This window comes from Rattus norvegicus, chromosome 1, assembly GCF_021556685.1.
Source record: "Rattus norvegicus strain SHRSP/BbbUtx chromosome 1, alternate assembly SHRSP_T2T, whole genome shotgun sequence".
Classification (NCBI taxonomy): Eukaryota; Metazoa; Chordata; class Mammalia; order Rodentia; family Muridae; genus Rattus; species Rattus norvegicus.
The window spans coordinates 49,812,082-49,828,295 of record NC_141534.1 but is presented as its reverse complement, the minus strand read 5'-3'; the positions used below and the strand labels follow the sequence as shown (position 1 = coordinate 49,828,295).

The 16,214-nt window shown below is 49.0% G+C and overlaps 1 protein-coding gene across 9 annotated transcripts in view; it reads right to left on the bottom strand.

Moving 5' to 3' along the window:
- The window catches only part of LOC148006947 (uncharacterized), a 92,109-nt gene that overhangs the window by 4,287 nt on the left and 71,608 nt on the right, over window positions 1–16,214 (bottom strand). For 4 of the 9 annotated variants that reach the window (XM_087605197.1, XM_087605206.1, XM_087605213.1 and 1 more), the window contains 2 exons: window positions 2,627–2,809; window positions 2,362–2,489 (listed from right to left, as the gene is read on the bottom strand). In XM_087605197.1, the coding sequence (XP_087461323.1) occupies window positions 2,362–2,489; window positions 2,627–2,776 (278 nt within the window). In that variant the 5' untranslated portion in view covers window positions 2,777–2,809. Of the gene's footprint in view, window positions 1–2,361; window positions 2,490–2,626; window positions 2,903–11,908; window positions 12,122–12,502; window positions 12,598–15,259; window positions 15,539–16,214 lie in introns of those variants that run through there. The other 5 variants (XM_087605168.1, XM_087605186.1, XM_087605171.1 and 2 more) reach the window with 5 other exon arrangements.

The window sequence follows — 16,214 nt, the reverse complement described above, 5'->3', positions numbered from 1 at the left end:
AGATGGTAGGATCCACATAGCCTGGGGTTAAGGGACGCAATGAGAGGAAAGTGCCTGGCAAGATGCTTTATAAGACTGTAAAGGGCACACTTAACGGGTCTTCAGTGAACACTCTCACGTCCTGTCATGACTACGTGAGCAGTTCCACAGAAGCCAGGGAGATGTGGAAAAAGTAACAGAGTGACACCAGGTTTGATGGTGAATGTCCACAATCCCAGCACTTGGGCAGCAGAGGCAGAGCACTGAGAGCTTAAAAGGCTATCATCCACGTTACTCATTAACCTTCGATTCTACGTCAACAACAACAACAACAAAATCCGATGCTGGAGAGACAATTCCCTGGGTGAGGAAGGAGGACGGCACTGCCACTGAGCAGGTGACCTGAGTTCAGTTCCTGGGACACGTACTGTGTATTGTTGGGGGGCGAGGGGTGGAGTGGGAAATGGGATGGTGGGAGGGGAGAACCAACTCCCACAACTTGTCCTTCAACTCCCATACACGCTTTGTAGCATCCCTCAAATTAAATAAATAGGGCTGGAGAGATGGCTCAGTGGTTAAGAGCCCTGTCTGCTCATCCAGAGGTCCTGAGTTCAATTCCCAGCAGTCACATGGTGGCTCACAACCATCTGTAGTGGAATCTGATGCCCTCTTCTGGTGAGTCTGAAGACAGCGACAGTGTACTCCCATATATAAAAGTAAATAAATCTTAAATAGATTAGGAAATGTAATTTAAATATTCTAACAAGAAAAATATCAAAAAAAACTCCAAGACTGAAAACAACTCGAGAAAATACAGGTTAACTAAGAACTCACCTTCTCAAAATCAGCAATGATCCAAAACACAAAACTTCTTTTTCTCACAGGGGTGGGGATTAAACTCAAGCTTTGTGCGTGCTGAGAAAGCTCTCTACAGTGTCACCGCCAGCCTCTCTCTCCCTCCTCTGTCCTTTTCTTTTCTTCTATAACAAAGAGGCTGGCTAGCTCAGGCTGGCCTCAATCTCATAAGGCTCACTTCTCAGACTGCAGAGTGCTGCTGGGGTTACAGCCATGGACCTCCAGTCTGGGAGATATGGAACTTTCTGGATGCTAAAATGATGCCACTGTGGACCTCCTGTGTCAGATATTATTCAAAGTGCAGATGTGTAACAAGGTTAGGTGAATGTTAAAGACTGCCTAGCCCCTTCACATGAGACAGACACGACTTATTTCATGTACAAAATCATACATATTTTGTATCATTTTCAGCCTACATATGTAAGGTGAAATTTACTAAATGAAATTTCTGTACAGAACTGGGTTCCAGCCAATTAATGCATCATATATATATATATACATGTATATGTACATATATATATATTATTTCAATTATGTCCAATCAACATATACTTAAGATTTAATATATTGAAATAAAAGTATGTTGGGGGTTATAAATTCTGAAATAAGAACCTTTCCAAATATAGAACATTCAGAGGCTTGAAGAGTTGGTCAGTGGTTAGGAGCGCTGGCTGTTCTTGGGGTTTGATTCCCAGCACCCGCACAGCAGCTCACAACAACAACCATCTGTAACTCCAGTTCCAGGAAACCCAATGTCCTCTCCAGCTTTTGCCAGCACCAGGCCGGCAAGTGGTAAATGCAAGACATATGTGCGGGCAAAACACCCATCTAAAACATACAGGATGTCCAACTGACACGCATACAAATGGCACAGAAGAAGAGCAGAAGTTGGTATTGAATGTTAACAACTTTCTCTACAGTTGATTCAAATGTGAGCTGAGAGAGCAGAGGGCAGGGCAAGAGAGTGAACTCATGACCACATGCACGCTAACCACACACTTCACCCCTGAGCTACACACCCAGGTCCCAAATCGATTATCAACACGAACTGACCACAGTAGTCACTGGTCCACAAACCCAGCAGGAATCAGAGGTAAGATGAAGCATTCTTCCTCCAGAGAGTCCCCCAGGAGTGAGGGACAGCCTATCTCATGACAAGTGGACAAGGGCTCTGCTGCAGCCTCACTTGCAGCTCTGGCACAGTGTCAGGCCCACACACTTTTCTTGACTGTGTGACATTTTAGGGGTATGTGGAGAATTATGCATACTTTTCTGTGCATCAGCCTGGCCCTGCTCCTAACAATGCAGAGGCAGTCACACCCCTGGTCTAAAATCACTCAGGGAAAACGTTCATAAGGAAGCTTTGACTTCAGCTACAGGAAGGAGGAGGGACAGAAAGAATCCGAGCAGAGAGAACTCGAAAGCAATGTGTGGTGGTGGTGGCGGTGGTGGTGATAGGGTGTGGGAGAGCCAATAAATGTTCTGTTTCTAATGAAGCTGACCTTTCCTGGCCTATTGAAGAGTTACCTGCGGTCAAAACGTGTCCGCCTCAAACACCTCTTCAGTAGCCACCTTGGCCCTCTGCAGAACTTCTTTGATGACAGTTGTCCCCAGGTCGTGGACAGGCACGGTGAACAGGGCACCACTGAAGGAACCTATAATGGAATGGGGAATAGGGAAGGCATCCTGAGGAGCACGGAGCGGGTGGATGGGACAAGATGCAGTGTGGACTTTAAATCAGCGCTTTGCCAAGCCCACGGCTTCCCAGAGCCCGAGGTCAGACCACCAATACCTGCCACCACACGGTCAGAGATGAACGATCATGAATGCACGCGGGCAGTTGGCCGGGTTCTCTGCGCACCTGTAGGGTGCCTCCGGGACACTGACCTATGGAGGAACGAGCCGCCGAGACGGTGACCTCCGGGTCGGAACTTCTGTTCATCCTGCTACTCCACACGCGTCTGCACAGCTCTGGCTGCAGTTGAAGCACACTTTGCAGAGTTGGAGCTGAGCAGGACAGGAGCCTAAGGCCTCCCCTACCTGGCCCAGCAAGGCCCTGCCCGCCCCTGCCCGCCCCGCTCCGCCCCTGCCCGCCCCGCTCCGCCCCTACCCGCCCCGCTCCGCCCCTGCCCGCCCCGCTCCGCCCCTGCCCCCCCCCGCTCGGTCCCTCCCTGGCCCTCCCCACCCCTCTCCGCCCCTCTTCAACATTCCTCGCCCCTGCCAGCCCAAGCCCGCCCCTGCTGGCCCCTGCCTGCTCCCTGCTCGCCCCTTCCAGTCCTTGCCTGCACCACCTGGCTACTCCTGGCCACTCCCCGCCCCTGCCCGCCCCTGGCCACCCCTGCCTGGCCCGACCTGCCACTCCCTGCTACTCCTCGCCACTGGTTGGCCCTGCCAGCCACTGCCCTCCCCTTCCGCCGGTCCCCACTCCTCCCTGCTCCACTCCTCCAAGCTCCCTGCTTAGCAGCTCCCAGGACTCCCATTCTTCCTAAGGAGACCAAGGCTGTGAACAGGGCCACAGTCCCCAGTCTTGGGGGCAGGGGGAACGCGGGGTCTTAGGATGTGGCATATGTAGTTTCCAGGTCTGGAGTGGGGTAGGGTCCTGGACTTTCCGGATGTGTAGATTACAAAGGGCAGGATCAGCGCGCAGAAGGCTGAGGTGTTGGGAGGAGACACAGGCTGTGGACTTTGAACGCTTCCTTGCAACACACCTGGACTCTTTCTTTGGACCCCCTCGTCGTCTGTTTTGGTGTATTTTCGAAGCAGAGAGGATGACTAAAAGTGTACCTCAGAGTTAGCCGGGACTGGAATGCCCTGGCTAGAATTCCTGAACATGTCACAAGCCAGGAGGAGCAGGATGCAGTGTCTGTCAGTTCTCAGGGACTTTGAGATTCCTGCAGGGTGCCGGGGCACTGTCAGGGGACAACCCTGGGGAACTTGGGTGGAAGGAGATCTGAAGACCGAGTCCATGAAAGGACACTGAGGGCTACGGATCGCTGCTGTGTAAAACACCTGAGGCCAAAGTCACACCTTGTCTGCACTTCTAATTACCTCTACCTTGCTAGAGATGGGTCCTCCCACAAACGGTTCACGTGATCCACAGGATGTGGGCAAGCAAAAAGTTATTTCTGCAGAGGGCACACAACTACAATAAAGACTACTGGCTGTGGTGACGCTGGGCTTCTTGCCCCAGAGCTTGGCAACACGCAGACACACACACACACACACACACACACACACACACACACACACACACATCCATGTGTATATATACATGCCTTTATATTATTTTTCCCAAAGGGAAAAAACTTACCAAATTTTTTCATGTATATCAATATTTCGGGTTTTTCTTTGAATGCATGTATGTATGTGCACCATGTGTGTTCCTAGCTCCCCAGGTAGGTCAGACAAAGGCACTGGATCCTTGGAATGAAGTTAGGGTGGTTTTGAGTCACCATGTGGAGGCTGGGAACTAACCTAGGTCACAATAATTGATTTTTTTTCTCTTCCTCTCTCTCTCTCTCTCTCTCTCTCTCTCTCTCTCTCTCTCTCTCTCTCTCTCTCCCTCCCTCCCTCCCTCCCTCCCTCCCTCCCTGTCAACCATGACTTCATAATGTAACCCTTAGCTGACCTATATATAAGTCACTATGTAGGTCAGGTTGGCCTGGAATTTAAGAGACCCACTTGCTTCTATTCCTTGAATGCTGGGATTAAAGCTGGGCACCACCATGACAGGCTTTAGCCTTACACTGTCATTACAAAATTGCCTAACTCCAGGCAAAGTGCAAGTGTAACTTTAGAAAGCAGATGAAACCTTGGGCACATACTATATCTAAGAAAAAACGCTGACCAAGAAGGGCTTTTTGCCAGGTGAGGTCTTTTCTAATTAAAGAGGAAACATCTTTGGTCACATTTGTCTTGTAATGTTCCATTTACATCTTCCTTTTGCAGACTCCCTCTGGCTATTCTCCCCACACCCCACTCCCTCCCTCACAGGCAGGCTGTAGGACTCCAGGGTTCTGAAAGGACAGCCATTCTGCTTTGCTTCTGCAGCTTCCTGCCTTTCCACTTCCTCTCTCTGGCCACTCCTCAGTCCCCCTTGTGGGCTTACTCTGTCCCTTACCCAATTCTGCAGCAGCTCCCAGGGAAACATCATTCCACCCCATCCCTTCAGTAACCACCCATCATGCTGACAACTCTGAAATCCTTTTACTCAACCTGCTTGTCTATGAGCAGGCTCATCCTCTCTATTTAAACTTCCTAGGACTGGAGTTCAATTCCCAGCACCCAGCACTGGCTTACAACCGCCTGTAATCTCTGGCTCCAGGAGCAGCCATTACCCTGGCTTTGTCAGGCACCTTTTCACATGGAGCCTACCCCACCATTTAAATAAAAACGGGGCTGAGAGATTCCTCAGTAGTTGAGTACTAGTTTGTTGGGCCCTACCTTGGTGTTTCCCTCCCCCCTCGCTGAGCCTTTTAGCCTGCTATAGCAAGAAGTTGTTCACAGCCTTGGGAGCTGCTCTTAGCCCCTGGTTTGGGGCTGGGATTTCCATGGCCCCCTTCTTCCCCACCGAGCCTTCCAGCTTGTTCTCTAAGAAGTTGTTTATGCCCCTGATTGGGCCTGGGACTTTCCACCACACCGACTTTTCCTGTTTTCCTGGTTAGGGATTTGTACCTGCCTTGTTGTTTTCCATGGCTTTTGCCTCTGGTATATAAGGAGATCTCAGTAAAGCGTTTGTGGCACTCTCTGAAAACGGGTGACCCGTGTTATGTGTTTCCTTTCAACCCGCAGAACTACGCCCGATATTCACACACTGGCGGCTCAGGCACCTACACTAGTTGTTCTTGTAGAGGACATGGGTTTAGTCCTAGCCCCCACATGGTGGATCACAAGTCTGTTCCAGGGAATTTCCAATTGCATTGTTGCCAATGTGCATATACAAACAGTGGAACACATCTGCTTATTTCTGTTAAATATTTGTAAAACTGTATTGCATGTTCCTGAGGTAGAGGCACATGTTCCTGATGTGTAGCCCTGGCCCTCCAGGGACTGACAAGACTTCTTTTCATTAACTACATGCTATGCAGTGACACATCTGTCTATGCAGGTTTGTGCACACTGTGTTGTCTGTAGTCCTGTTAGGGATGCCCCTGTTCTGACTCCAGATGCTGGGACGTTATTTGGGTAGGAACTTTCTACTCCCTGATGCTCTTAGGGGATTGCTGATGTGTATTTGTCCTGTCACCCGACCAGTCATTCATATGTGATACATGGCTTCAATAACTGACTTCTGCAATGTCTCTCTTATAGTTTGCTTATGATTTCCACAGCACATGTGACTACCCCCTTGCAGGTTCATCTGAGTAACATACGGCCTATCAGAAATGATCCCAAAGTGACTTCTCAGTAACATGCTGCAAACTAAGGCTTCTCTGTTGAAGCTGGCTGTCCTTACCACATCCTAAGCTCTGGCTTTGTTTCTCTTTTCATGATCAAACTCACTGATGAGAAGCAGTGCAAGGGAGGGAAGAGTTTATTTGGCTTTCAATTCCAGTCACAGTTCATCATTTTGGGGAAGCCAAGGTAGACGTTTGAAGCAAGTACTGTCGCTCTGGTCAAGCGGAGAAACAAATGCAGGGAAGGTGCTTGCTGCTCACTTTCCAACACCCAGAGGCACACTGGTTGGGACGGGCAATCTTCTGACTAGAATAGCTAGAATACCTACCCCACCACCTCAGCTTAGAAGAGGTCACTGAATCCAATTTCCACTACAGGATTGGTCTTGGTTTGATCAATGGGAAACCACAAGACAACAAGCAAGCAGGGGTGTTTGAGCGAAGAGCCTGAAGTTCAAACCAGAAGCCACATCCCCATTCCTTGAATGGATCATTTCAGGACCCTGCATAAGGGCGCATGCGTTTAATTCAAGTACTCAGGCGGCACAGAAAGGTGGATCTCTGGGAGTTCAAAGCCAACCTCATCTACAAAACGATTTTCAGGCTATATGATGACACCCTGACTCAAAAACAAACAAACAAACAAAGCAATGGTCAGAGAAAACTATACCCAGAAAGCAAAGACAATAAACATGGAAATTATGAAACTGTCGTTCACTCTGGAGCCCTTGATGACTGACTGGATTTCCCTGTTTTAACAGTGTCAAGTGCAGTGTCTCAACGTCTTAGCCTTGGGTGTCTCACACTAAAGTACAGCAAGCTGTCGACCTGGGTGCCTGTCCTCAGGTTGGTCCTCTGGTCTCACATTCTGTTTAGTGTTTTAATGAGAACTGTATCAAATAGTAACAAAATAGTAACAAAATTATGCTGCAATTGCTGGAGAGATGGTTCACTGTTAACAACACTTGATGCTCTATCATGAGGACCAAACCTCAGATCCCATGCTCACCTGTAACTCAGGCCTATGTTATCACACACCCTCTTGTGGCCTCCATGGGTACAAATGTGTGCGTGTGTGTGCACACAGACACAATGTTAATTTAAATGAAGAAAATATGTACATAATATACTCCTCAAAGACACACCTCTTGTAGGAAACTGCCTCTGTGAGGCTGGGTGTTCCATGGTGGCCTGTGGCTCTAAGGCAGCCTGTACAATGATTCCTCAGCAGGACCACTGTCACTATGGAGGGCTCCTTCATGTGCCCTTCAACACAGAGTTCCCTCAGCGAACTAATTCCATTCAAAAGGTGGCTGATGTTCTCTAGGCAGATGTGGGGACACACACAACACGCGTGCTTGTGCATGCACACGTGAGCGCAAACACACACACACACACAAACACACAACCCTACCTATAATACCAACACTTTAGAAGCTCAGGTAGGGAAGTTTTCTACACTAAGGCTAACCTGGGCTATAGAGCAATCCTCAGCCTCAAAACCAAAAGAATGCATGCTAAAAGTCCCTTAGGTCTAACTGTTCCACTGTTCTGAGCAGTTAGTACAGCAAACTGGATCTGACTTAGAAGGATCTGGAAGCTACAGAGATGGCAGGCAGCACTAGCTGCTCTTCTAGGGACCCAGGTTTGGTTCCCTCACACTCACATGGAGGCTCCTAATACAGACCACAACTCCAGACCCAGGGGACCCGACACCTCCACTGACACACAGGGGATCGCAACATCTATGCAAACACAACACTTATGCACAGAAAATATGATGTAAAACAGCTGACATGGGGCTGACGAGATGGCTCAGTAGGTAAAGTGCAAATGTTCTGAGGTCAGCCCAAAACCAACTAAAACAACAGCAGCAGCAACAAAAAGAACAGCACAGAGCATGGTGGTGCACCTATGACCACACTGCTGAAGGCTGGGAAGGGCAGACCTCTGGAGCCTGAGAAACTGCCTGTAACTCCATGTGCAGGAGACTAAAACCCTCTTTTGGCCTTCACAGGCATCCTTACACATATGTGCATACACATACTGCACGCACATTTGCACGTGTGCACATACACACACATAAACACACAAACACGCAGGCACACACACACGCACACACACATACACACGAACACACATACACACACACACACACACACACACTAAAGAAATAAATAAAAATGGGCAGTGACAGCTGGATCTCCGTCAATTCTAGTTCTACATGGCGAGTTCCAGGACAGCCAAGGCTGTTCACTAAGATCCCATCTTCACAAAGAAACAATAATATCTGAAAAACAAAGGCCCCTCTGAACCAAACCAAACCACTGCTCGCTGACTGACACAGAAACATCATTTTTAAATGGATCCTTTTACTCCTTGCCTCTAAAGTCTCATGTTAATATCATAATATAAAATACCGTGACACTGTAAAAGTTCAAGGTCAATAAAAGTTGTAGTGTGTTGGAAGTCTCTTTAACAGTCCAAAGCCACTTAACAGTGGATGTCTACAAGATAAAAATAAAAAGCAAATTTTATACTTAAATATTCTTGCTGGGTAGGGTGGCACAGGCCTTTAATCCCAGCAGAAAGAGACAGGAGGATTTCTGTGAATTCTAAGACTACAAGGGCCGTGTAAAGAGATGCTGTGTCAAAAAACAATATTCTTTTTAAAAGTATTCTTATCCCAAGAGGGAAGAACTTGGGCGTTAAAAATTAATAATAAAATGAATTCACACTTAAGCAAAACTCAAAATCCAGCAGTACAAATTAAAAGTGGATAGTTTAGGGCCAGACAGCCTTCTGGTACACAAAATCCTTGGGTGGTCCACAGCCCTGCCACTCACTGCACACGATTTTCTGCTTCCTTCAGACATTTGCGAATCTGCAACTCCCATCGATGGTCATCCTACAGTCATGGCATCTCCAATATCCTGGAGCCTCCATACCACCTGAGGCTTCCCCTTCAGCCTCTCAAGCCGTTCTGCGAAGACCCTGACCCTTCGACCAGGTGCCAAGCCTCACGGGCTCTCCTTCATTCCCTTCAAAACTAGAACCAGATGACCCTCATAGATTGCCAATTTGGTTTGCAGCACAAGATGTGGCCTGGCGTCAGCTTTGTGACATCTCTAGGCAGCCTTTCTTATTGTCCTAATGAAGAACAAAAGTTTCATCTCTCAGTACAGCACTTAATGAAGCTGACTCTTCAGCCCCATCCTAAACAACAAACAGAATCTCAGTCAGAATATCACAGGGGAACCCCAGGCCCAATTCATGGTAAACTCCTTCACTCCTCTCTGAAATCGCAGAAATCAGGCACCCGCAGTCCACGGTTCCTATAGTATCACTGTTTTCCAAGCTTCCACTAAAATGGCCCTGGAAGTGCTGTAATAGCAAGGTGTTTCCCAGCCTAAGGTCCCAAATTCTCTCACATTTCTCCTAGAAGACGTGGTCAGCTTTTGCACAGCAACAAACCTGTTCCTGATACCAACTTCTGTTCCAGTCAACAAGCTCTCTGATGCAGTGATAATGTGCCCGAAGGATTTAGGGAAGAAAATACTTATGGGCTTTATGTATCTGACTGTAATCGTTATTTTTTAATCCATCTCTGTCTTTGCCTGTGTTTACTTTGCTGTGGTGAGACACTGTGACCAAGAAAAAACCAAGTTGGGGAGGAAAGGGTTGATTTGGCTTACACTTCCACTTGGCTGTACATCACCAAGGGAGTCAGGACAGGAACTCACACACGGACTGCGGTTAGTGACCGCTCAGTTTCCTTGTTCCTTTATTAGCTGGAGATGGTAAGATCCACATAGCATGTGGTTGAGGGAGGCAACGAGTGGAAAGTGCTTGGCAAGATGCTTTGAAAGACTGTAAAGGACACGCTTAACGGGTCTTCAGTGAACACTGTCACGTCGTGTCATGACTACGTGAGCAGTTCCACAGAAGCCAGGGAGATGTGGAAAAAGTAACAGAGTGACACCAGGTTAGATGGTGAATGTCCACAATCCCAGCACTTGGGCAGCAGAGGCAGAGCACTGAGAGCTTAAAAGGCTATCATCCAAGTTACTCATTAACCTTCGATTCTACGTCAACAACAACAACAAAATCCGATGCTGGAGAGACAACTCCCTGGGTGAGGAAGGAGGACAGCACTGCCACTGAGCAGGTGACCTGAGTTCAGTTCCGGGACACGTACTGTGTGTTGTTGGGGGCGAGGTGTGGAGTGGGAAGTGGGATGGTGGGGGAGGGGAGAACCAACTCCCACAACTTGTCCTTCAACTCCCATACACGCTTTGTACCATCGCTCAAAATAAATAAATAGGGCTGGAGAGATGGCTCGGTGGTTAAGAGCCCCGACTGCTCTTCCAGAGGTCCTGAGTTCAGTTCCCAGCAACCACATGGTGGCTCACAACCATCTGTAGTGGGATCTGATGCCCTCTTCTGGTGTGTCTGAGGACAGCGACAGTGTACTCACATATATAAAAGTAAATAAATCTTAAATAGATTAGTAAATGTAATTTAAATATTCTAACAAGAAAAATATCAAAAACAAACTCCAAGACTGAAAACAACAGGAGAAAATACAGGTTAACTAAGAACTCACCTTCTCAAAATCAGCAATGGCCCAAAACACAAAACTTCTTTTTCTCACAGTGTTGGGGATTAAACTCAAGCTTTGTGTGTGCTGAGAAAGCTCTCTACAGTGTCACTGCCAGCCTCTCTCTCTCCCTCCTCTGTCCCTTCTTTTCTTCTATAACAAAGAGGCTGGCTAGCTCAGGCTGGCCTCAATCTCATAAAGCTCACATCTTAGACTGCAGAGTGCTGGGGTTACAGCCATGGACCTCCAGTCTGGGAGATATGGAACTTTCTGGACGCTGAAATGATACCACTGTGGACCTCATGTGTCAGATATTATTCAAAGTACAGATGTGTAACAAGGTTAGGTGAATGTTAAAGACTGCCTAGCCCCTTCATATGAGACACACACGACTTACTTCATGTACAAAATCATACATATTTTGTATCATGTTCAGCCTACATATGTAAGGTGAAATTTACTAAATGAAATTTCTGTACAGAACTGGGTTCCAGCCAATTATTTGCATCATATGTGTGTATATATATATATATATATATTATTTCAATTATATCCAATCAACATATACTTAAGTTTTAATATATTGAAATAAAAGTATGTTGGGGGTTATAAATTCTGAAATAAGAACCTTTCCAAATATAGAACATTCAGAGACTTGAACAGATGGCTCAGTGATTAGGAGCGCTGGCTACTCTTGGGGTTTGATTACCAGCACCCACACAGCAGCTCACAACAACAACCATCTGTAGGTCCAGTTCCAGGAAACCCAATGTCCTCTCCAGCTTTTGCCAGCACCAGGCAGGCAAGTGGTAAATGCAAGACATATGTGGAGGGAAAACACCCATCTAAAACATACAGGATGTCCAACTGACACGCATATAAATGGTCACGGACAGAGGAAGAGCAGAAGTTGGTATTGAATGTTAACAATTTTCTCTACAGTTGATTCTAATGTGAGCTGAGAGAGCACTGCGCAGGGCAAGAGAGTAAACTCGTGACCACATGCACGCTAACCACACACTTCACCACTGAGCTACACACCCAGGTTCCAAATCGATTATCAACACGAACTGACCACAGTAGTCACTGGTCCACAAACCCAGCAGGAATCAGAGGCAAGATGACCACCAATACCTGCCACCACACGGTGACAGATGAACCATCCTGAATGCAAGCGGGCAGTTGGCCAGGTTCTCTGCGCACCTGTAGGGTGCCTCCGGGACACTGACCTATGGAGGAACGAGCCGCCGAGACGGTGACCACGGGTTCGGATCTTCTGTTCATCCTGCTACTCCACATGAGTCTGCCCAGCCCTGGCCGCACCTGCAGGCCCTTGTTGACCCCTGCCGGCCCCTGCCCGGCCTTCCCCGCTGTTCCCCGCCCCTCCCCGCCCCTGCCCACCCATCCCCGCCCCCCTGCCCGCCCCTGCCCGCCCCTGCCCGCCCCTGCCTGCCCATCCCCGACCCCTGCCCTCCCCTGCCCGGCCCTCCCCTGCCACTCCCCGCCCATGCCCGCCCCTGCCCTCTGGTCCCTGCTGTTCCCTACTCCTCCCTGCTTCTTCCAGCTCCTGGCTTAGCAGCTCCCAGGACTCCCATTCTTCCTAAGGAGACCAAGGCTGTGAACAGGGTCCACAGTCCCCAGTCTTGGGGGCACGGGGGACGCGGGGTCTTACGATGTGGCATATGTAGTTTCCTGGTCTGGAGTGGGGTAGGGTCCTGGACGTTCCGGATGTGTAGATTACAAAGGGCACGATCAGCGCGCAGAAGGCTGAGGTGTTGGGAGAAGACACAGGCTGTGGACTTTGAACGCTTCCTTGCAACACACCTGGACTCTCTCTTTGGACCCCCTCGTCGTCTGTTTTGGTGTATTTTCGAAGCAGAGAGGATGACTAAAAGTGTCCCTCAGAGTTAGCCGGGACTGGAATGCTCTGGCTAGAATTCCTGAACATGTCACAAGCCAGAAGGAGCAGGATGCAGTGTCTGTCAGTTCTCAGGGACTTTGAGATTCCTGCAGGGTGCTGGGGCACCGTCAGGGGACAACCCTGGGGAACGTGGGTGGAAGGAGATCTGAAGACCATGTCCATGAAAGGACACTGAGGGCTCCGGATCGCTGCTGTGTAAAACACCTGCGGCCAAAGTCACACCTTGTCTGCACTTCTAATTACCTCTACCTTGCTAGAGATGGGTCCTTCCACAAACGGTTCACATGATCCACAGGATGTGGGCAAGCAAAAAGTTATTTCTGCAGAGGGCACACAACTACACTAAAGACTACTGGCTGTGGTGAGGCTGGACTTCTTGCCCCAGAGCTTGGCCACACGCAGACACACACACACACACACACACACACACACACACGCACACACACACATGTGTATATATACATGCCTTTATATTATTTTTCCCAAAGGGAAAAAACTTACCAAATTTTTTCATGTATATCAATATTTCGGGTTTTTCTTTGAATGCATGCATGTATGTGCACCATGTGTGTTCCTAGCTCCCCAGGTAGGTCAGAAAAAGGCACGGGATCCTTGGAATGGAGTTAGGGTGGTTTTGAGTCACCATGTGGAGGCTGGGAACTAACTTAGGTCGGAATAATTGATTTTTTTCTCTTCCTTTCTTTCTCTCTCTCTCTCTCTCTCTCTCTCTCTCTCTCTCTCTCTCTCTCTCTCTCTCTCTCCCTGTCAACCATGACTTCATAATGTAACCCGTAGCTGACCTATATATAAGTCACTATGTAGGTCAGGTTGGCCTGGAATTTAAGAGATCCACTTGCTTCTATTCCTTGAATGCTGGGATTAAAGCTGGGCACCACCAAGACAGGCTTTAGCCTTACACAGTCATTACAAAATTGCCTAACTCCAGGCAAAGTGCAAGTGTAACTTTAGAAAGCAGATGAAACCTTGGGCACATACTATATCTGAGAAAAAACGCTGACCAAGAAGGGCTTTTTGCCAGGTGAGGTCTTTCTAATTAAAGAGGAAACATCCTTGGTCTCATTTGTCTTGTAATGTTCATTTACATCTTCCTTTTGCAGACTCCCTCTGGCTATTCTCCCCACACCCCACTCCCTCCCTCACAGGCAGGCTGTAGGACTCCAGGATTCTGAAAGGACAGACATTCTGCTTTGCTTCTGCAGTTTCCTGCCTTTCCACTTCCCCTCTCTGGCCTCTCTTCAGTCCCCCTTGTGGGCTTACTCTGTCCCTTACCCAATTCTGCAGCAGCTCCCAGGGAAACATCATGTCCACCCCATCCCTTCAGTAACCACCCATCATGCTGACAACTCTGAAATCCTTTTACTCAACCTCATTGTGAGCAGTCTAATCCTCTCTATTTAAACTTCCAAGGGGGTGGGGATTTAGCTTAGTGGTAGAGCGCTTGCCTAGCAAGCACAAGGCCCTGGGTTCAATTCCCCCCACCCAGCACTGGCTTACAAACACCTGTAATTACTGGCTCCAGGAGCAGCCATTAACCTAGCTATCTCAGGCACCTTATTCACATGGATCCCACCCCACCATTTAAATAAAAACGGGGCTAGAGAGATCGCTCAGTAGTTGAGTACTAGTTTGTTGGGCCCTACCTTGGTGTTTCCCTCCCCCTGTCTCTGAGCCTTTTAGCCTGCTATAGCAAGAAATTGTTCACACCCTTGGGAGCTGCTCTTAGCCCCTTCACATGAGACACACACGACTTATTTCATGTACAAAATCATACATATTTTGTACCATCTTCAGCCTACATATGTAAGATGAAATTTACTAAATGAATTTTCTGTACAGAACTGGGTTCCAGCCAATTATTTGCATCATATATATATATATGTACATATATATATATAATTTCATTATATCCAATCAACATATACTTAAGATTTAATATACTGAAATAAAAGTATGTTGGGGGTTATAAATTCTGAAATAAGAACCTTTCCAAATATAGAACATTCAGAGGCTTGAAGAGATGGCTCAGTGGTTAGGAGCGCTGGCGACTCTTGGGGTTTGATTCCCAGCACCCGCACAGCAGCTCACAACAATAACCATCTGTAACTCCAGGTCCAGGAAACCCAATGTCCTCACCAGCTTTTGCCAGCACCAGGCAGGCAAGTGGTAAATGCAAGACATATGGGCAGGCAAACACCCATCTAAAACATACAGAATATCCAACTGACACGCATACAAATGGTCTCGGATTGAGGAAGAGCAGACGTCGGTATTGAACGTTAACAATTTTCTCTGCAGTTGATTCACATGTGTGCTGAGAGAGCACTGGGCAGAGCAAGAGAGTGCACTCGTGACCACATGCACGCTAACCACACACTTCACCCCTGAGCTACACACCCAGGTCCCAAATCGATTATCAACACGAACTGACCACAGTAGTCACTGGTCCACAAACCCAGCAGGAATCAGAGGTAAGATGACCACCAATACCTGCCAACACACGGTGACAGATGAACCATCCTGAATGCAAGCGGGCAGTTGGCCGGGTTCTCTGCGCACCTGTAGGGTGCCTCCGGGACACTGACCTATAGCCATAGGAGCCAAGTTGATGATGATCACCGGGTCGGATCTTCTGTGCATCCTGCTACTCCACATGCCTCTGCACAGTTCTGGCTGCAGTTGAAGCAAACTTTGCAGAGTTCATGCTGAGCAGGAGAGGAGCCCAAGGCTGACCCTGCCCGCCCCTGCGCGCCCCTGCGCGCCCCTGCCGGCCCCCTGCGCGCCCCTGCCCACCCCTTGCCCGCCCCTGCCCGCCCCCTGCCCGCCCCTGCCCGCCCCCTGCCGGCCTGTGCCAGCCCCTCCCCGCCCCATGCCGCCCCATGCCTGACCATGCTCGCCCCTGCCCACCCCTCCCTGCTACTCCCCGCCCCTGCCCGCCCCTGCCCCCCCCCCCCCCGCCTGTCTCTCCCCACTTCAACCCACTCCCTGCCCCTGCCTGACCCTGCCCATCGCTGCCTGGCCCTCCCCGCCAATCCGCCCCCGCCCGCCTCTGCCAGGCTCTCCTTGCCACTACCCAGTACTCCCCGCCCCTGGCCGCCCCTGCCTGCCACTGCCCTCTCCCGTGCCCCTCCCCACACATCCCCACTCCTCCCAGCTCCCTGCTTAGCAGCTCCCTGGACTCCCACTCTTCCTAGGGAGAGCAAGGCTGTGAAAAGGGTGTCCATAGCCTGGGAGGAAGGGGGGCCGGCGTCTCATGATGTTGCATAGATAGTTTAGAGGTCCGGGATTGGGTAGGGTCCTGGACCTTCCGGATGTGTAGATTACAAAGGGCATGATCAGCGCACAGAAGGCTGAGGTGTTGGGAGAAGACACAGGCTGTGGACTTTGAATGCTTCCTTGGAACACACCTCTGGACTCTTTCTTTGGACCCCCTCGTCGTCTGTTT